A 21,157-nucleotide genomic window follows, 5' to 3' on the forward strand; every position below is an offset into this window, starting at 1 on the left:
CGTGGTGTTGCAGAGGACTAAGAAGGGGGGCCTTTGGAGGTTGTAAGTAGAGAATACTAGGCAAGTGCCTTCCCCCTGAATGTCCCATAGGGTTAGTCTTGCTCGGTCCCAATGGCATTCCTCGGCATCTGTGATGAGGTTGAGGGACTTTGGGACCCCTATTCCTATATAATAGGGGCTTGGGATTTAAGCATAGCCAGCAGTAAGCCCCTAGATCTGGTTTCAAGTGTTTACAAATCGAGGGACAGCTGCAAGTATGGTAAAAAGGTAAGGCTCCCTGGAAGGGGAAGGTGGGGCTGGTGGATCGTTGAAGGGGATGGGACTAGGGGTCGCCTGGTTGGGATAGGTCTAACTGGGATGGGTAAGGCTAACTCAGTGAGAAGGCCTATAGGTTTCCTGGCTGAGGTCTGGGCTCACCTTTGGATGGTGAAGAGTGTACCTGGGTCTTTTCCTGATTCACATAACCTTATTTCCCAAGTTCTCTCAGTATTCCAGGATACTTTGGGCTTTAAACTCTACCAGATTAAAGTTTCCTAGGTCATGAGTTTAGCTATCCTCCAGAATTTGAAAAAATAGTCTCCGTCCCTGTGGTAGTTATCAATAGTTGAGAGGATTTCACAGCCCCAATGAAGACAGAAAAATTCCCCGGGATTGATAACTGACTTTGCCAGTTCCATGACACATATAAATGCCTGTGGTTTGAAGTGTTTTCTCTGTGTAGACTGATCCACAGGCCCAGCTGCAATTTGAGGCATAAGTGATTGTTTCTTCCTGGGTAGTAACCAGAATGGGATTACTGTTAGTTGGGTTAGGGCAGTGGTCAGCAAACTGTGGCTCATGAACCACCTGCAGCTCTTTGGCTCCTTGAATTTTTAGCAAAGGCCAGCTTAGAAGTACCCTAACTAAGTTAATAACAATGTACCTACCTATATAATTTAAGTTTAAAAAATTTGACTCTCAAACGAAATTTCAATCATTGTACTGTTGATATTTGGCTCTGTTGACTAATGAGTTTGCCGACCACTGGGTTAGGGGAATATGCCAGGATGATACCCTGAAGTACAGAGGTCAATAGTGAGTTGGATGCCCCCCCACACAGTTGCTCTATTATGTTTGCCAGTACCTCCTCTGTTATCCCATTTCTGAGTTCCCATGTCCATTATGGGGGAGGTCTATGGAGGTTCCCCTCTTTAGAGAATATAAAAAGAATTATGATTGAGATACATGCAAGAGTCTTAGCTTTAGAGTAGGGGTGTCGAACTCAATCAGAGAAGGGGCCAAAATCTAAAATCCAGCCTAAATCACGGGCCAAATGGTTTACTGAACAGTCATAAACTGACAATGTCATAAACTGACAGCGGAGTGCAGTGATGACAGTGCGGTGTGGGCCACATTGCAAGGCCTGGCGGGCTGGATTTGGCCCGCGGGCCTTGTGTTTGACACATGTGCTTTAGAGGGTCTGATGAGGAGTCCTGGATTCTCCATTCTGCCTTAGCCACCTGGAGTTGGGTATAGTGGAGCCACATTGGGATGCCGCTGACCTTTACTATGTTGGAGATAGTCAATGTGACAGTGTACAGTCCCTTCTAGATGGGAGTCAATCCCTGGATGGTGAATTTGTTTACTCACATAGAATCACCAGGTTGGAAGGGGTGGACCGGATCAGAAGTTGGTACAGGCAGGGCATCCCAGGCATTCTTATGAATTCCTTTCTGGGCGGACTATAAGGCCTATAAGAACTTGAGTAAATATTGGCTATGGGTTTCAGCTTTTATTTCTTCCTGAAGCTTGGGAAGTCTGGGAAGGAGTCTCTCAAACATGATTTCATATGGAGAGAACCCCTCCCGGGATGTGGTGCACCTGCCCTGAGTAGGGTGAAGGGGGGTAAGGTGGCTCAGTGTTTACTGGTTTCTAAGGTAAATTTGGTGAAGACTTCTTTTAAGGTCCTATTTATGCGTTATCTGCCCAGAGCTTTGGGGCTGATATGCGCAATGTAATTTCCAATTAATATTTAATGTTTCTGTTATGTCCTGTGAATTTCTAGCTATACAGGTGGGTCCGTTGTCAGAACCCTAAAGTTATGGGCAGGCCAAATCTGGGGGCTATTTCCTGGAGTAACTCTTTAGGTACAATGGTAGCAGTTTCTGTTCTAGTCTGATAAGCAACCCATCTTGAGAGGCATCTATGAAAACTAAGAGATATTTACACCCTCTGCTGCAGGCTTGATCTCAGTGAGATCTGCTTCCCAGTGTTTCCCCGGGGAATTTCACCAAGCTTGGATTCCTGTCGGGGGTCCCTTTTCTTGTTTGACATTCACTTGAGTGAAAGTGATGCATTGGGAAACAATGCTGTCTGCTGTACTATCTAGGTTGGGTATGTAGTACCTGTCCCTTAGGAGTTCTATAAGCTTGATATGGCCTAAATGAGTGGACAGGTGTAACTCGTTAACTATTATACAACCTAGAACCTTGGGAACCAAAAGTCAGCTGTCTGGTAAGGTCCACCATCCTTCCTGGTTTTAGGAGGCTTCTTTCTGTGTAGCTAGTTTTTGTTCCTTTCCTGATTAAGTCAGTGAGGCAGGTAAATCAGGATCGGGTAAGTACTAGGATCTGTAGAGGCCTCACTGGTTTTAGGGCAGCTTCCCAGGCGGCCTCATCTGCAGCCTGGTTCCCTTTTGCTTCTAGGGAGTCCCCTTTCTGGTGTCCCTTGCAGTGTACTAATTCCACCACCTCGGGTAGCCAGATGGCTTCTAGTAGGGCCAGAATATCGTCCTAATTTTTTTATGTCCTTCCTGGCTGAAGTTAAAAATCCCCTTTCCTTGGAAATAGCTCTGTGCACATGTGCTGTTGCAAATGCATATCTGCTGTCAGTTTGAATTGTTACTGATTTGCCTTTTGCCCACCGAAGAGCATGGATTAAAGCAATTAGCTCAGCCTTTTGAGCTGATGTCCCTTGAGTAAGCGCCTGGGACCAAAAATAATTCGGTCCAGGTAACTACCACTGCCCCCACATACCTGATTCCTTCTTGGACATAGTTACTCCCATCTGTGAGCAATACCTTGTCTGGCGATATTAGTGGAGTGTCAGTTAAGTCCAGGCACACCATCTGTACCATAGCTATGATCTCCAAGCAATCATGTAAAAACGAAAGGTGGGGAGCAAGATGGAGTCACTCTCGACAGGACCAATTGTTCAATATCGGCTGGTCTAAGCAAATAAACATAAGCTAGATTAAAAAGGGAAAATAGTCGGGAGCAATCAGGCCCGGAGCAGCAGCATCCAGGCCTGGAGCGGCAGCAACCGGGCCCCAAGCAGCAGCGGCCAGACCCGGAGCAGCTGGTTGTGGAGCGGCCCGGAGCAATAGAGGCCAGGCCCAGAGAAGCCTGGCCGGAACAGCTCGCTCCTTGCCTGCCCATGCCCAGGGCTGCCGCTCAGACATGGCTGGAAACTTTTGGGGGAACTAGAGGGTCTGCTGAATCAAGTGATGAAGGCTTAGATCTGGATGTGTTGAGTTAGTATAGCGCTGGGGTGTTGATCTGTGAGTGCCTTGTGTGGGGTCTGGATGAGGTTGGTTGATCTATTTGGAAGTGTCTTTAGTATGAAGTGTATCCTTGGACATGTGGAGGTATAATTGATTTGAGAAAATGCTAAGTAATTGATTTACTACCTGAAAAATTTGAAGTTCTGAAAGTTTAAGGTATCTTGCCAAAAAGAGGTTTTAAAGCTAACACCTTAATTTTAATGGAGAAAGGGGAGGACAAGCCCTTCCCACCCAGTACAGGTAATCCAATTCCAGCCAGCAGCTATCTTTAAACAATGTATTCATTTACATGGCTATCTTTAAACTATGTGTTCATTTACATTTGAATGGCTAAGGGCTAGTTTACATGTAAACAAGTTTGCTTCTCCGTTCCCAGGGCAGAAAAATCAAGGTTTAAAATTATTAGATTTTAAAATTTATTCTTAAAAATATAAAAGTTTATTAATTAAAAAAAAAACAAGGAAATTAAAAGACCTGTTGAACAATATTAACTGTTGATTATATTAGAATCAGAAATAAGGGAAGGGAGTGGACTGACAATTCTTGGGGAAAAGGGGAGTGGTGGATGCGGGAAGAGACTGAACATAAACTGTGCACCTATGGATGAGGACAATGGGGGGTGGGGAAAGGGCAGAGGGTGGGGTGGGAACCTGGTGGAGGGGGGAAGAAATGAGGAACCTTTGTAATAATATGAACAATAAAGATTGATTTAAATAAATAAATAAATAAATAAATAAATATAAAATAAATAAAAAGGGAAAATAATCAAATCTAAGCATACTCGTGAGAGAGTCCGAGAGCCCACGTACGTGAGAGGTTTGAAGACAGTGTGGGGACTAGGTCCACTGGAGGTTCTGAGCTAGGGATGAGGTGGTGCCTTGGGCTGCAGGAGATCAGGAACTGGCAGTTTTCCCAGCCATAGAGCGAGGGAGGAAGTCATTGCTGGCGATCCTCATCTCGGGCCAGGCTCCTGCTTTAAATTCTTCTAGATAAGTAAGATAGGGGCAGAAGTTTCTCCTGAACTTGAAGGATCTTGCCTTTAGCTCAAAATAAGTCACACGTCATGAGGCACATCTTGGGGTGGCTGTTTCTGACCCCCCAGGGAAACCAAGCAAACCCTGGCTCCCTCCAGCCTTGTCCAGGGAGATGCTGGCTCTGTCCCGGCTGACAGCTGCCCGTCTCCCGGGGGCTGACCTCTGCCCATTTCCCCCAGGGCATGGTGGAGAAGTGGCTGCAGCAGGTGGAGCAGATGATGCTGGCCAGCATGCGGGAAGTCATCCGACTTGGGATTGAGGCGTATGTGGAGGTAAAGGGCGATGGGAATGGGCCATGGTGTTGGTACAGCAGCAAGGACTTTGGGGAGAAGGTTTCTGTGTATGGAATTGACTGGGGTGACAGTGGTAAATGAATGTCTATTTGTTGAAGGTGTGGAATTCTATAACATTGTCTGTACATCGTATTGTGTTCAAGTCTCTTCCCATCACCACTTATCCTAAATGGGTCCTTCTACCACTCCTCCATCTCTATTGGAGCTCGCTCAATCCTACATTGTATCTGTCCCCCGCCCACCTCTCTCTCCTTTCCGATGCACCTGCCCCCCCTTTCCTTTCTTTATGTAACCCCCTCCCCCCTCTCTTTTCCTGCTGTGCTTCCCCCCACTTCTCCCTGAAGCCCGCTGGTGAAAGGGTTTCAGTTAGAAGCAGAGGACACCGAGAAGCTGCCATGAGCCTGACACTCTGGCTGCTGCAGGCCAGTTCTTTCTGGGAAATGAATTGATTGATGGCAAGAACCCCTTCCCATTCAGCATCCCCTGGGCTTGTCGTTCAAGGACACAGGCCCTGGTGGCCCAGCTCGTTGAGCCCCAAAGCCTGAGGGGACACAGGAGGGAGAGGCTTAAAGGAAAAGAACCTTTTCAGCCGGCTAACTCTACAGCCAGCTCCTCACAAGAAACAAAAGAACCTTCAATTATCATCTTCCCAGTAAAGTAGGGGCTGGCCTGCTGGTCCTCTCAGTGGCATTGGCTCGTGATGAAAGACCAGTCCTTCCTCTTACGATGCATTCAGGCCCGAGAGCTGGGAAGTGGGGCAGGGAAACTGAGGCAGGCAGCTGAACAAACTGCAGAGCAATGACAGCTAGAGATGGCAGCGAGGCCTCAGCTGTACGCCAGCTCCCGGCCCAGGGAAGCAGCGAAACCAGGTTGGGGGCACCAGGACCAGCTGCGATGCTGATGACCCCGAGCCTGAGCCTGACCAGTGGGGGGAGACCAGGGCCCTGGAGAGGCCCGCCTGGAAAGCTGAGGAATATTCTGCTGGAACCTCCCCTGAGACCTCCCTCAGGCCCCTCCCGCTGGAGAGAAAGGCCTCAAGACAGGACCCAGCATGGCTTTCCTCTGGGGAATAGCCTGTGCCATTCCTTCCTCTACCCTTCCCCCACAGCCACAGCCCTAAACCATGAGACCCCTGGAAACTGCAACCAGCAGTAGCTTGTCCTGGGCCCACCCTGACCCTGTTCAGCCCCTTTTCTCCGGCTTCCCGGGGCTCTGCTGTTGCTGCTTCTGTGCTAAGCCCTCCTGCTTCCCTGCCCGGCCCCAGTCCACGTTCTCTCTTAGTCACCTGACTCACGTTGTGACATTTTTCCTGCACAAAGTCAAGAACCCGAACATGATAGGCCAGTCCTGGGCAGACCCAACTCAGGGCCAGGTCCCCTGGCCAGGAACATATCCTAAATAAACATTAAAGAAAGCCCTGCCAGTGTGGCTCAGTGATTGAGCATTGACCTATGAACCAGGACATCATGGTTTGATTCCCAGTCAAAGCACATGCCGGGGTTGCAGCTCAATCCCCAGTACAAGGCAGCAGAGGCAGCCGATCAATAATTCTCTCATTGACCCCTTGCTCTCTGAGATCAATTAAATATACATATAATTTTAAATTAAAGAAAACATGCTGCCTGAGTGGGGTTATTCCATGCAATTGCATCCATAGCAAGCGTCAGCAAACTTTCTGAAAAGGACCAGCTCGTGGCTTGTCAGCTCCGGGGCCCCACATTCATCTTTGCCTTTGAGGTGCCATGTGAGCAATGCGCATAGCCATGGTGGACTTCACTCTCAATTACAAAAACGGGTTTGGCCTCCGCCATAGTTTGCCTGGTTTATAGTCAAACAGAAGTGGGGGCAGCGGGACTAGGAAAACTGGGGGACACCCTCAGTGTTAGTAGCCACTGCAGAGCAGCTGTGCATCCTGAACACACACACACACACACACACACACACACACACACACACGTGCTATAGCCGGGAGGGTGCTGAGAGCATTGGTGACTTGTTTCTTTTTCACACAATCCTGAGAGGAAGACAGCTCAGTGGTGCGAGAGGTGCCAGCCTGTGGTGTGGGAGGGGCGGTTCGGTTTGTGCTCAGGGGGAGATGGGGGGTGGGGGGAAGGGAGGAGAGTCAGGTTCAACCGCAGGATGACAGACCTGTGACAGGCCCTGACTTTCCCAGGTTTCCCGGGACCAGTGGGTCCTGCAGTGGCCTGGCCAGGTGGTCATCTGCGTCTCCTCCATCTTCTGGACCCGGGAGGTGTCTGAGGCCCTAGTTGAAAAGACTCTGCCGGTAAGCTGCCTGTGTGAGCCTGGCAGGGGTGGGGAGAGAAGGAGGGGGCTCCAGCTCCCCTGGGGTATGAATGACAGCATCGTGACATCCAACCCAGGAGACCACAGAGCCAGGCCAAACGGACCTTTGGGCTGAGGGTGTGAAGGTGGCTGCCCGGAGCTGGCCAAGCACAAGGGCTCAGAGCCCCTCCCAGACAGATCCTGGGCCTGGATCCCGGGCCACCAGCCTCTGCCTCCAGGGCACCCTGGAGGAATGTCCACCAGTAGATCTTTTTCCTTTTTAAATCCATTTTTGTTTTTCTCTGTGTATCTGAAAGTGGTGTAAGACATACATGTAACATTGGAAAATAATACAGATAATCCCAGATGCCCGTCACCCAGATGTCCATACGCGCAGTGGGCCATGTGGGAGCCGGCACTGGCCAGAGATGCAGGCCGCCCGCTGCAGCCGCATAGGCCGACCTGACCCAGCTGTGCCCACTGAGGGCGTCCGGTCCATCACCCCCGGCTCACGTGCTCACAGGCATTTAGTGTTCACGTCACGTCTCCTTTCGTCTCAAAATGTTTCCGGGTTTTCTCCTCATTCTGATTTACTGTATGACTTACACACAGTCTGCTCTTCATTCTGATTTACTGTATGACTTACACACAGTCTGCTCTTCATTCTGATTTACTGTATGACTTACACACAGTCAGCTCCTCATTCTGGTTTACTGTATGACTTACACACAGTCAGCTCTTCATTCTGGCTTACTGTATGACTTACACACAGCTCCTCATTCTGATTTACTATATGACTTACACACAGGAAGCTCCTCATTCTGATTTATTGTATGACTTACACACAGTCAGCTCCTCACTCTGATTTACTGTATGACTTACACACAGCTCCTCATTCTGATTTACTGTATGACTTACACACAGCTCTTCATTCTGATTTACTGTATGACTTACACACAGTCAGCTCCTCATTCTGATTTACTGTATGACTTACACACAGTCAGCTCCTCATTCTGATTTACTGTACGATTTACACACAGGAAGCTCCTCATTCTGGTTTACTGTATGACTTACACACAGTCAGCTCCTCATTCTGATTTACTGTATGACTTACACACAGTCAGCTCCTCATTCTGATTTACTGTATGACTTACACACAGCTCTTCATTCTGATTTACTGTATGACTTACACACAGTCAGCTCCTCATTCTGATTTACTGTATGACTTTCACACAGTCAGCTCCTCATTCTGATTTACTGTATGACTTACACACAGCTCTTCATTCTGATTTACTGTATGACTTACACACAGTCAGCTCCTCATTCTGATTTACTGTATGACTTTCACACAGTCAGTTCCTCATTCTGATTTACTGTATGACTTACACACAGCTCTTCATTCTGATTTACTGTATGACTTTCACACAGTCAGTTCCTCATTCTGATTTACTGTATGACTTACACACAGTCAGCTCCTCATTCTGATTTACTGTATGACTTACACACAGCTCTTCATTCTGATTTACTGTATGACTTACACACAGGAAGCTCCTCATTCTGATTTACTGTATGACTTTCACACAGCTCTTCATTCTGATTTACTGTATGACTTACACACAGTCAGCTCCTCATTCTGATTTACTGTATGACTTTCACACAGTCAGTTCCTCATTCTGATTTACTGTATGACTTACACACAGCTCTTCATTCTGATTTACTGTATGACTTTCACACAGTCAGTTCCTCATTCTGATTTACTGTATGACTTACACACAGCTCCTCATTCTGATTTACTGTATGACTTACACACAGCTCCTCATTCTGATTTACTGTATGACTTAAACACAGGAAGCTCACCCTTTGCGTGGCAGTTCTGAGTTCTGGCAAACGCAGACATGGTGCAATCCCCATCTCCTCATGCCCTTCATGGCCTACCCTCCCCTGCTCCAAGCACGTGGGTTCCTGTCCACAACATCATGAACTCGGATCTCGGGATGCCTGATCCCTCCTGTGTGGAGCCCTCTCGCGACTACTGATGGGAGTGAAGGGCCGAGGGGTGTCGCCCGGGAGCCTGGCCTGGGCCATGGGTGTGGCAGGCACTGCCCTGGGGTCAGCAGGGAGAGCCCGGTGTGACGCTGTCCCCTCCTGTCCCCAGGACTTGCTGAACAAGAGCAATGACCAGATCGCACAGATCGTCAAGCTGGTGCGAGGGAAGCTGAGCAGTGGGGCTCGCCTCACCCTTGGGGCCCTCACGGTCATCGACGTGCACGGTGAGCGCCGGGCCTGGCTTCACCGCCTCCCCGCCCGGTGGGGCTCGGCCCCTTCGCTGAGCGGCTTCTGGAGCTCTGCTGGGAAAGGAGAAGCACTCGCTCTGGGTGGCCTCCCGAGAGCCGACCCTGACCGGCCCTGGCGGACCAGAGCGGATGTTGTTGAGTGCTCACAGGGGCCATGCTTTGGCTGGTGCTTGACCCTCGCTTGTCACTTCCCCAGGCATTTCACAGGCCGGGCACTGGCTCCCGGAATCTGAGCTCAGCTCACGGCGAGGTCAGGGCGGACGGGGCTCCTCTGCCATCTGAACCGGTGTCTGTCTGGTCCCAAACCCGGAGCGTGAGCATGGGCAGCGATGCAGGAGGGAGGGGCAGGGCATGTGCCTCCTCAAAAAGGAAGAGGAATAACTGGGGTCTTTGTGTAGAATAAGCCACCCACGCCCGAGGGCACGGCGGGACTCGGCAGCTCCTGGGAGCCGGGTCCCTCTCACTCACACACCGGCTCCCTGCCGGCCTTCACCTCTCAGGCACCCTCATCTCCTTGGGGCTGCCCTTCCTTCCACCTGAAATCATGTGCGTAGGCCAGCATGCAACCCAGGAGAGGGTGGGAGATGCAACTTCCTGCGGCCACGTGGCCACCTGGTGGATGTATTGCATGCCCATGTGGAAGCTGTAACACACACACACACACACACACACACACATGTGTGGCATCCTCAGCTCCGTCCTCTGGGCACCGCTCTCTGGGTCTTGAGGACCTGGAGGGAATTCAGCTCCTGAGAGGAGAGCGCTGGTGCTGTGCCTCCCGTGCAGGTGGGCGTTACTGTATAGAGAGGCTTCTCCTGTGAGAGGCAGGAGACCGAGGCTTCCCTTTGCAAAGTTCTGAGATCTGACCTCGAGCTGCTGTACTCATTCCAGACCTCAGTGGCTCTTGCCCTGTGAATTACCTAAAAACATCGACTGATCCCCATGGACCCACAGCCCCTCTTTAACTTCAGTGCTCCCGTCACCGTGAAATCGTTACATGAGGCTCCCATCCTCCGAGAGAAGGGAGAGGCCTAGAGATGCACCCGCTGGTTGCTCAGGCCCCAATGTAAGGAAGGCATCTAACTGTGGACTGAGGGGCCCAGCTGTGTGGATTCCTTCAGGATGCCCTGGAGGCGGGAGCAGCCCCACAGGCCTGCAATGCTGGGGAAAGGCAGCATTGCCCAGTCCTCTGGGTCAGCCCCAGCAGTTTGGAGATGAGAACAACAGCCAACGCACACACAGTGTTTCCCTACGCAGGCACAGCTCATTCCTCCTCTTTTTGTTCTTTCCATCTGTCTACCTCTCTCTGTATAGATGTGAATACATATAAATATGTATATAGTTAGTACACAAATATGTATGTGTGTGTGTGTTTATACACCTACTAGTGGCCCGGTGCATGGATGTGCACATTGAAAGGAAATTAATTAGAAGAAATATTTTAATATTGTAGCAAGCCAACCCATAGCAGATTCCGCGAGGAGTGGGGCTCCCTCCTCCCTCCTGTCTGGGTCCTGAGTGCGGGTGAACCAGATTGGTGCCCACAGGGCCCAGCAGCAAGCTAACCCACAGCCAGCAACCTAACCTATCAGTCAGCATCTGCCCCTGGTAATCAGTACGTGTCATAGCTGCTGGCCAAATGATCGAATGGTCGAATGGTTGAATGATCACTTAGGCCTTTATATATATCTTCATTTAATCCCCATTTCAACCCTATAAGGTAAGTACTATGTTACCTACATTTTATAGATTACACGGCTGAAAGGGGAAGAGGTTGAGTGATTTGCCCAGGCTCATAACCAGTGAATGGCAGAGCCAGAACCTGGCCTGGGCAGGGTGGCTTTGGAATCTGACAGAGAGCAAACAGCGCTGCCACCAGGTCTCTCGGGGCCCCTTGGGAGAAGCCAAGCACAGCTTCTGGAAGGCATGGCTGCCTGCAGCTGGGGTGGGCAGGAAGGCGGCTGTGTCTGAAGAGGGAGGGTGGTCCGGACACCGTCGTCACGCCCCGCCAAGGAGCAGGCGCCGAGGGGAGGACTCCGTGGATAGCTGTCCACGTTGTGCTTCCGTGTCCCCACAGCTCGGGACGTGGTGGCCAAGTTGTCTGAGGACCAGGTGTGCGACCTGCATGACTTCCAGTGGATCTCGCAGCTGCGCTACTACTGGAAGGCGATGGATGTGCAGGTGCAGATGATCACCACCGAGGCCATGTACGGCTACGAGTACCTGGGGAACAGCCCGCGGCTGGTGATCACGCCCCTCACTGACCGCTGCTACAGGCCAGTGCGCGCTCTGGGGGGAGACCTTCTGGGGGAGGGGCTGGGGCACCTCCACCTGGTGACCTTCTCTGCATTTCAGCTTCTCAGAGTTTTGAGTTTTGCCCTTAGACACCAGGCCTCACGGGGCGGGGAGCCCAGGGCCAGGCTGAGGCCCAGGCTAGAGGCTGTGAGCCAGGGGCCAACGAGGAGCTGAGCTCAGCACAGAAAGTGCTTTGCCCCTTTCCTTGGGGTCACGCCATCAGAAGCCTGGCCTCTGTGGATTTGTCAAGTCTGTGAGGTTTACATTAACTGTGGTTTGCACATACTTCCGATAGATTTTTTAATTTGTGGAGATAATACTTGAGTACTTTCTCCTCTCAAAGCCCTTGGTCACTTGTTTTCTGTGCTCTTTGTCCATTCGTTTATTCTACTCAGGCTCCACAGCCACTTCCTCCCCTATGGCCCCGGCGTGCCCTCCAGGAGCCATAACAGTGGGGAGGGACCAGGTTATTACAGAGAGTGTGTTACCGACACCGTAGCGGCCGTGGAGCTGAGGGGCTGCAGTGAGCACACTCGTTCCTCACGTGCGTCTTGTCCCTGTACCGAGGCCGGGCCCGAGTGGTTTCTAGGATTTGGAACTGAGGCAAATCGGATGCTAAACTCAGTGTTCATAACCTATAATTATTTCCACATCCCACTGGTGCCCTGCTCTTTGGGGTTCAGGATTTGACGGTTTTCTAGTCGATGCAGTTACATCTGCATGTGCTCACTTACTCATTCAGTCCTCCCCTCAGCACGTGCTCCTGGCACCAGGCACCGCGCCAGGCTGGGGCCGGGGCTGCCACAGAGTTCTTCACCATGGTGGTCGCACCATCGCGGGAGTTTAAGCTATTCAAATGAGTCAGAACAAAGTGAGCCAAAGGCAGTTCCTACCCTGTGTCTTAGGATTCAAGTACTGCGTTCCTGTTTTCTTCCCCTCAGGACGCTGATGGGGGCTCTGAAGCTGAATCTTGGGGGAGCTCCAGAAGGTCCGGCTGGGACAGGCAAGACAGAGACTACCAAAGACCTGGCCAAGGCTTTGGCCAAGCAGGTAGGAAATGCTGTCCCTTCCTCCCCACCCCCATCCCAGGTCCCTCCCATCCCTCTCTGGGCCCCTGTCTGGGAAGCGGACATGAGGTGAAGATGGTTGAAGATGGGGAGTGTAACAGGCGCAGTGGGCCAGCTGCTCCTGTGGAGCAGGAAGCAAGGAGCCCACCGTCCTGAATGGTGCCCATGCCTCCTCTCTAGTGTGTGGTCTTCAACTGCTCGGACGGCCTGGATTACAAAGCCATGGGGAAGTTCTTCAAAGGGCTGGCCCAGGCCGGCGCATGGGCCTGCTTTGATGAGTTCAATAGGATTGAGGTAACCCTGCTTAGTTAGGAGATGATTAATTCTACTTGGGTAGGGGATTGAGTTCAGGACCTACAAACATTCCATTTGAACCAACAGACACTGCCCAAGCGCATACCATTGTATAATACCATCAAGCATAATGCTAGGTATTGGGGGGGGGGGAAATGAAATGCTATGGAAACCACACATTCACACACTCACACACTCACTCACACACTCACACACACACACACACACACACTTACACACACCCACACACACAATCACACATACAGACTCACCCACACACACATACACACACCCATACACACACACACCCACACCCACACACTCACCCACACTCACACACACACACACACTTACACACACCCACACACACAATCACACATACACAGACTCACACACACAATCACACATACACACACTCACACACACACACACACAAATCACACATATACACAAACACACACATACACACACACTCACACATACTTTTTCTTTACCAAAACCCCAATCAAGGTTCTCATTTTGAAGGCCTGGTTCACAGGTGGTTGGCTTTCCTTGCTGAGTGAAGAGCCCCTGGATGGGTGGTGGGTCTGGGCAGGGCTCGGTCAACCAGCCCCGTCCCTGCAGGTGGAGGTGCTGTCGGTGGTGGCGCAGCAGATCCTCAGCATCCAGCAAGCCATCATCCGGAAGCTGAAGGTGTTCCTCTTTGAAGGCACCGAGCTCTCTCTGAACCCAACCTGCGCAGTCTTCATCACCATGAACCCCGGGTACGCGGGCAGGGCGGAGCTGCCCGATAACCTCAAGGTGAGCAGCAGCATGCAGGCAGGCGTGCAGAGCTCTGGGGGCACGAGGGTCTCCCAGAGAAGCCAGAAGAAGGAACCGGGTCTGTAACGGGGGACTGTGGGAGGAGGTGAGAGGACCTGGCCCTAGAACAAACCTCTCTCTCCCATGGAAGTGGGGAGGAGATGGGTGGCAGGGGGTGGGTAGAAATATATAGCAGCCAATATAAACGGAAAACCGCGTGCATTGGAACAGGCAGCTGCTCCATTGTCATCAGGGTCAAACCCATCGTACAAATGAGAGGAGCAGCTGGCGAATGCCCCCCGGAGAGGCCGCATCGAGCCCAGCTGCAGACACTGTCAGACCCTCCCATCTTTCAGGGAAAGCCAGAAACTGGGAGTTTTACATAAAATCTGACTCTTAGATGCTAAAGCGCAATGTAAAAAGACATCACAGTAAGCAAACAAAATATCTGTACTAATGAAAGGGTAATATGCTAATTAGACCTGGATACTTTCCAGACATCCTTTAGGACAAACCCATAGTGGCAGGGCCAAGGCAGAGGCAGTTAGGAGCAATCAGGCCAGGAGGGGAGGGCAGTTAGGGGCGATCAGGCCAGTTGTGGGCAAGCCGGCAAGCAGACAGAGTGGTTAAGGGCAATCAGGCAGGCAAGTAGGTGAGCAGTTAGGATACAGTGGTCCCGGATTGCAGGAGGGTGCAGACCAGGATGAAGGACACCTCCCCCTCCCCCACTCCCATGTACAAATTCTGTGCACCAGGCCACTAGTAACCTTATAAAAAAGCAGTTCACTACATTGTCGCATGAGCTGGTGACAGCACAAATATGCTGAGGATGCACATGTATATAAAACGGGTATTCTGTGTCCTTGGGCTGCTTTTGTCTCAGTCTTCGAGTACCTACTCTGTGCAAGAGGATGCAGAGAACTCTGGTGAGCCTAGGCCTGACCACATGGATCTCCCCTTTACTACCAAATGGGAATGGCACCTCAGCAGTGTCCATGCCCAAGCAGGCTGTCCCAGCCCATGGAGAGGGGCATCAGAGCCTGTTTGTGCCCAGTGCTGACTGCCGGGCTGGCCTGAGCTGAGCCGTGGCAGGACCCTGCGGCCGGGGGAGGAGGAAAGGCCTCGAAGGAGAAGAGAGCCAGGCAGGCCTCCTCACCTGATAGCTTCTCCATGGGAGGAAGACCCCAAAGCACAGGGTGCCAGGTCCCCTCCTGTGAGGAGAGCACCTGCCATCCACCTGCATGGGGAGAGCAGCAGAGGGAGCCCGGGCTGCTGCTCCACTGGCTTTATTCCAAGCTATGCTCCAGGCCCTTGAGAAGAGGACACACGAGGGACCAGCCAGAGCCATGCTCACAGCTGAGCACAGTGAGTTCCCACTGAATGTCATCGGTAGGTTCTGTGCCTTTAAGCAAAACAGCACCTGATGAGACCAGTGTTAGCAAGGCTCATTGATCTACAGAGTGACGTGCCTATGGCATCGCACCACCGTAATGACATGGCGCTGAAAGAACAGACATCATTCGAGGACCTGACATCCATGATGCTCCACTTGCTAGAAGCGTGCTCCCGTCACCTGTTCTGACCACCACTTGCCCCTTTGGGAATGGGGAGAACCAAGGGTTCCTCAACTGTGACTCCTCCACACCCTCCTCGCTGGTCAACACAGGGCATGGAGGCCTACACTAGAATCTGGATTCACATTTCTTTTTTTTTTTTTTTTTTTTTTTTAGAGATAGAGATTGGAAGGGGGAGAGAGAGGGAAACTGATGAGAGAGAGAGAGAGAGAGAGAGAGAGAGAGAGAGAGCCATCTATCAGCTGCCTGTTGCACACACCCTGTGAGGGGGTCGAGCCTACAGCCTAGGTATATGTCTGGACAGAAATCAGACCGCCCCCCTTTGGTGTGCAGTCCTAGGGGCCACCTTTCTTCTGTCCACCACCCAGTTGCTGAGCCCCCAGCACCCTCCCAGCCAACAACCAGTTCAATCTGCACAGGAAACGTCTGTGAGCCGAGGGTCTATAAAAGCACCAGCTTGGCAGCTGGAAGCCAGGGCTCTTTCCAGTCCGGCTCTACCTCGAAGGGCGTGGCTTTAGGAGCCACTTCCTCTCTGAGATCTAAGGGAGTAAGAGCAACAGCTCGTGTGTATGAGGACTCACTACAGGTGGCACCCTTTCCTGAGTGTGCACCTCACTCACCTCTGTCAGTTGTTCTCATGGCAGCCATGAAGAGGGTGCAGGTGTCAGCCCACTTAGAGACGAGAGAGCCGAGTCTGCAGGGATGCACAGCGGGTAGGTGACAGAACAGGGCATGTCAGGGCTGCTCTGCCTCGGGCTCCAGTACACGTCAGCCTGCACGCTAAGTGAGGCATGCAGGAAGCTCCCCAGGGGGCGTGCAGCTGGGTGGGCAAAGGAGAATGAGGTGCTGTTGGGCCCAGCACCTGGGCCTCGGCATGTGTGAGGGACCAGAGTGACAGCACGCACCCGGACAGGTGGGGGATGGGGGACAGTGGGCGCTGACTGTCCTCCGGGGGCTTCTCCTCGGTGATCAGGCACTGCCGCCCTCGGCCTCTGCAGAGCCTCCTGGCTCCCCGTGAACACTCGGCTCCTGACGAGCTTCCCTTTCCCAGGCCTTGTTCCGGACGGTGGCCATGATGGTGCCGGACTACGCCCTCATCGGCGAGATCTCTCTCTACTCCATGGGCTTTCTCGACTCCAGAAGGTAAGCCACTGGCCTGGCGCGAGCAGAGGCAGACGGGCTGCCTGACCGGGGTAGGGGGCGCGCTGGCGCGAGCAGAGGCAGGCGGGCTGCCTGACCGGGGTAGGGGGCGCGGGCGGAATGGAACAGGCTCCGTCCACAAGCCTGACGGGGGTAGGGGGCGCGGGCGGAATGGAACAGGCTCCGTCCACAAGCCTGACGGGGGTAGGGGGCGCGGGCGGAATGGAACAGGCTCCATCCACAAGCCGCTGTGCAGGCACCCAGGCCCCCTGGGTCCTCCCCTGACCTAGCTGGGACTGACCAACATCCCGGAACATGTCCCCGGACTCCTGCCAGAGACACTGACTCCCCTCTCCCCCCTCACAGCAGCCTGCCTCACACTCACACAAAGACATACATACACATACACACATACACACACAGAGACATACTCACACTCACAGACATATACACACTCACACACACACTCACACACACTCCACTCACACACACACACAGACACACACACACATACATACTCACACACACTCACACACATTCACACACACACACACAGACACACACTCACACACAGCTGCGTGTCTTTATCACACGCACCAGAGTTACAGGCCGTGCCTGTGAGTGCGTGTGCTGGGCGTGAGGATGAAGCTGGTTGGTTGGTAAGTTTGAGAAGGAAAGCATGGGCACCCGCGAAGTCGTGGCGTACAGAGGCAAGAAGGAGCTTCAGTACCTCAGCCACTCCCCCCCCCAACCCCCCGGGACCCGCGGTTATCGCTGCTCCTGGTTTGTCTTCTCTCCAGGTGTGTGCGTGTGTGCTTACAGGCACACAAACGTGTAAGAGTATGCACACACAGTTTCTCAGACAACATGCTATGCACCCGTGTGTGCTCGCCGCTCCCCCTAACTTGGGGTTCCAGGCTTCCTCAGCGCCCGAAGCCGCGCCATCAGGCCCCCAGTGGGGCCTCCTCCCGCACCTGGCAGCCGCCCTGAGGCAGGGCCAGGCATGTCCGCCCGGGTGCAGACCATCTCTCTCCCCAGCCTCGCCCAGAAGATCGTGGCCACCTACCGCCTGTGCTCGGAGCAGCTGTCCTCACAGCACCACTACGACTACGGCATGCGCGCCGTCAAGTCCGTGCTCACGGCCGCCGGCAACCTCAAGCTCAAGTACCCGGAGGAAGATGAGAGCGTCCTGCTGCTGCGCGCCCTGCTGGACGTGAACCTGGCCAAGTTCCTGGCGCAGGACGTGCCCCTCTTCCAGGTGCGGCTCCGGACCCCCTCTGACAGCCAGGGCCCTTTGCCAGGTAGCCCCCAAACGTTAGTAACAATGGGGACGGCAACACTGTTGTCTGGTCACCAATTTTAACAAAGATGGCTTCGCTGATGGCATAATATTCTCTCTGAGGAGTAATTGTTTTTATCAAACTTAGCTTCCTTTTATAATTTTAATGTCTCTTCCTTGCCAGGTGGTAAGTGCCATTAAGATAGAACCCTTAAGATAGAACCCGTGACTCCTATTCCTCCCAGCACAGTGAGTGGAGCATAGCACAGGCTCGTTAAATGTCTGCTGGCTGTTAGTGATTTGGGAGGGAAATGGTGTTGAACAGATGAGGCCAGCACAGGGGACTGTGGCGGAGTGCCGGTGCAAGGAATGTGGCTTGGGATTTCACGGAGTTTGTATAGGTCCCATTAGGACCACGAAGGGTCACACGGCTGCTAACCCATCCTTTCACCGCCTCTCACCCTGATCGCAGGGCATCATATCGGACCTGTTCCCTGGAGTCGTTCTTCCTGAGTCGGACTACCAGGTCTTCGTGGAGGCGCTGAAGGACAACATCCAGAAGATGAAGCTCCAGCCGGTGCCCTGGTTCATCGGGAAAATCATCCAGGTGGGCGCGGGCTCCGGGGCGTTTATCGCTATCCGGCTGTCACGGACCCAGTGCTCCGCTGGCGTGGGAATAAACCTTCGGAGAGAGGTGGAGGGAGCGATGGAGGCGCCTTACCCTCTAGGCTAGGGGTGTCGAACTCAATCAGAGAAGGGGCCAAAATCTAAAATCCAGCCTAAATCGCGGGCTGAATGATTTACTGAACAGTCATAAACTGACAGTGTCATAAACTGACAGCGGAGTGCAGTGATGACAGCGCAGTGCGGGCCACATTGCAAGGCCTGGAGGGCTGGATTTGGCCCGCGGGCCTTGTGTTTGACACATGTGCTCTTGGCCTTCACTTAATTTCCAAGCTGACTTTTAAAATCCACCATTTTTCCTGACTATCTCCCTCGGGGTTGCTTTTTGTAGCTGGGGTCCTCCCTTTGGAGCATGGGACCCTGAATTACTCGGATCCTCAATCCCCGGTGATAGAACCCCGCCTGGAGCTGCCGCCGTCAGCAACACAGGGGGTTTATTCACCGACTGGACCCAATAGTAGGGCAGTAGCCAGGTTTCCATTCACGCCCCAGGCGTCTGTCTCTCCGGTCTGGGCTGGCTCTCTCTGCCTTAAAACCTCCTTCTCGGCTGGCCAGCACCTCTGGCTGAGACTGTCCTGGGTGCAAGCCCAGGAGGAAAAAGAGCCTCACTCTCCAAGCGGCTTCAGCCAAAGCTTAGGATCAGCTGCGGGTGGTGCAGTGACAGAACCGTCCCCGAGCCGATGGCCGGGTCATTTATGTTGTGTCCTATAGGGGACCCAGCTCAGAGGTGCGTCTCTCCTCCTGAGAGTCCCGGTCAAGTCAGAGCAGCATTTAGGCCTCGAGAAAGGGCGTTCCCAACAGAAGTGCAGTTTGCTAATGGCCACTTCTCCTTTTCCTGCCCAGAACGGAGAGGTGGCAGTGTGTGTGTGTGTGTGTGGGGGGGGGGGGGGGGGGGACATCGGGGGCCTTGTACAGCATATGACTATCTGGCCACTCATGCAGAGTGACACTGAATGTGAGCTGCAATGGGACAGGATGTTTAAAGTAAAAAAACAGAGGGTCCCTCAAAAACCATGGTCCCTGAGCACAGCCGGCCCGGCGCAGAGCTGTGCCCGCGGTCAGCCACCCTCCTGAGGGCAGCCCCGCGGTTCAAGGAGGTCTGTGCCACTGAGCAGACCGCAGTAGGCTCGGTGCACCCCTCAGTGCTGAGCTCAGACAGGGCCAGAGCGAAGGTGGTTCCAATCTCCTCAGCAATCGGAGTTGCACACTAATTCACCCAAAAGGCAGCTAAGTGACGAGTCCCCCCGAAGACTGGCCCGGCAGGGCAGTGTGACTGTGGGGCCCCCGGCACCGCTCGGTCCCTGTCGGCGCTGACTGACATCTGTCCGCTGTCTCCTCCAGATCTACGAGATGATGCTGGTCAGGCACGGCTACATGATTGTCGGAGACCCCATGGGGGGCAAGACCTGCGCCTACAAAGTGCTGGCTGCGGCTCTGGGCGACCTGCACAGAGGTGCGCTCACACCTGCGCTGCCGGCAGCACCGGCGGGCCGGCCTGGGCTGGTTTGGGGTGTTCTGTGCCACCTCTGGGTGGTGATGTCAGAGCAGAAGCTGGCACAGACGTCTGCAAGCAGAACCAGAGGGCGGAGCTTTCCGCGGGGCTTGTGTCCATTGGGGCTGGAGGCATTTCCTCACCTGCTGGGCAGCTATTCTCCAGGGCTTCCCAGTGAGAGTCTAAAACACGGACTTCAAAAAGCAAATCATTCCTTTCCCTCCCCGCCCCCTCCCTCCTCCTCCCCCCCTCCCCTCCCCTTTCTCCCTCCTTCCCTTCCCCCTCCCCCTCCCCTTTCTCTCTCCCTCCCTCCCCGCTCCCTCTCCCTCCCTCTCCCTCCCTCCCCCCTCCCTCCCCCTCTCCTTCCCTCCCTCCCCCCTCCCTCCCCCTCTCCTTCCCTCCCTCCCTCCTTCCCCTCCCTCATGCCCTCCTTCTCCCCTCTCCCCTCCCCCTCCCCCTCTCCTTCCCTCCCTCCCTCCTTCCCCTCCCTCATGCCCTCCTTCTCCCCTCTCCCCTCCCCCTCCCCCTCTCCTTCCCTCCCTCCCTCCTTCCCCTCCCTCATGCCCTCCTTCTCCCCTCCCCCCTCCCCCCTTCCCCCTCTCCTTCCCCTCCCTCCCTCCCTCCTTCCCCCCCTCCCTCCCTCCTTCCCCTCCCTCCCTCCCTCCTCCCCAAGTCCCTCCTCCCTCCCTCCTTCCCTCCTCCCTCCCTTTAATGTAGAGGATGAGACCTAAACTGTTAATCAGACCCAGACCTTGGGCAAATGACTAAGCCTCTTTTAGCCCTGGTTTTCCAGCTGTAAATGGGATTGTTGTGAGAATTACATGAGATCATGCCAGTAACTAACCTGGCGCAGTTCCTCCTCAGCAAATGGAAGCTATATTTTTTGCTTCCATTTTGGGAGGATTTTTAATGAAACGCAAGCCTGTGGTTCTGAAAGCAGGGCCTCATGGCTGTGCTTACACGATCCCTTCTAGGGCTTTACTTTAACACTGGAGGCCCAGTACAGGAACTTCGGGCAGAGGGGAGGAGGGCCTCTCAGCCCAGCCCTTTGGCAATCTGGGACCCTAGGGGGATGTCCGACTGCCA

The 21,157-nt window shown here is 53.3% G+C and overlaps 1 protein-coding gene across 1 annotated transcript in view; it reads left to right on the forward strand.

Moving 5' to 3' along the window:
• Positions 1–21,157, forward strand: part of DNAH3 (dynein axonemal heavy chain 3) — a 182,030-nt gene that overhangs the window by 80,692 nt on the left and 80,181 nt on the right. The window contains exons 25-35 of the mRNA XM_084882694.1: positions 4,755–4,847; positions 7,042–7,152; positions 9,307–9,421; positions 11,523–11,721; positions 12,682–12,790; positions 12,988–13,101; positions 13,726–13,902; positions 16,528–16,619; positions 17,655–17,874; positions 18,368–18,502; positions 19,921–20,032. Of these exons, the coding sequence (XP_084738820.1) occupies positions 4,755–4,847; positions 7,042–7,152; positions 9,307–9,421; positions 11,523–11,721; positions 12,682–12,790; positions 12,988–13,101; positions 13,726–13,902; positions 16,528–16,619; positions 17,655–17,874; positions 18,368–18,502; positions 19,921–20,032 (1,477 nt within the window). The remainder of the gene's footprint in view (positions 1–4,754; positions 4,848–7,041; positions 7,153–9,306; positions 9,422–11,522; positions 11,722–12,681; positions 12,791–12,987; positions 13,102–13,725; positions 13,903–16,527; positions 16,620–17,654; positions 17,875–18,367; positions 18,503–19,920; positions 20,033–21,157) is intronic.

Source organism: Pipistrellus hanaki, assembly GCF_964339955.1.
Source record: "Pipistrellus hanaki genome assembly, chromosome: 4".
NCBI classification, from domain to species: Eukaryota; Metazoa; Chordata; class Mammalia; order Chiroptera; family Vespertilionidae; genus Pipistrellus; species Pipistrellus hanaki.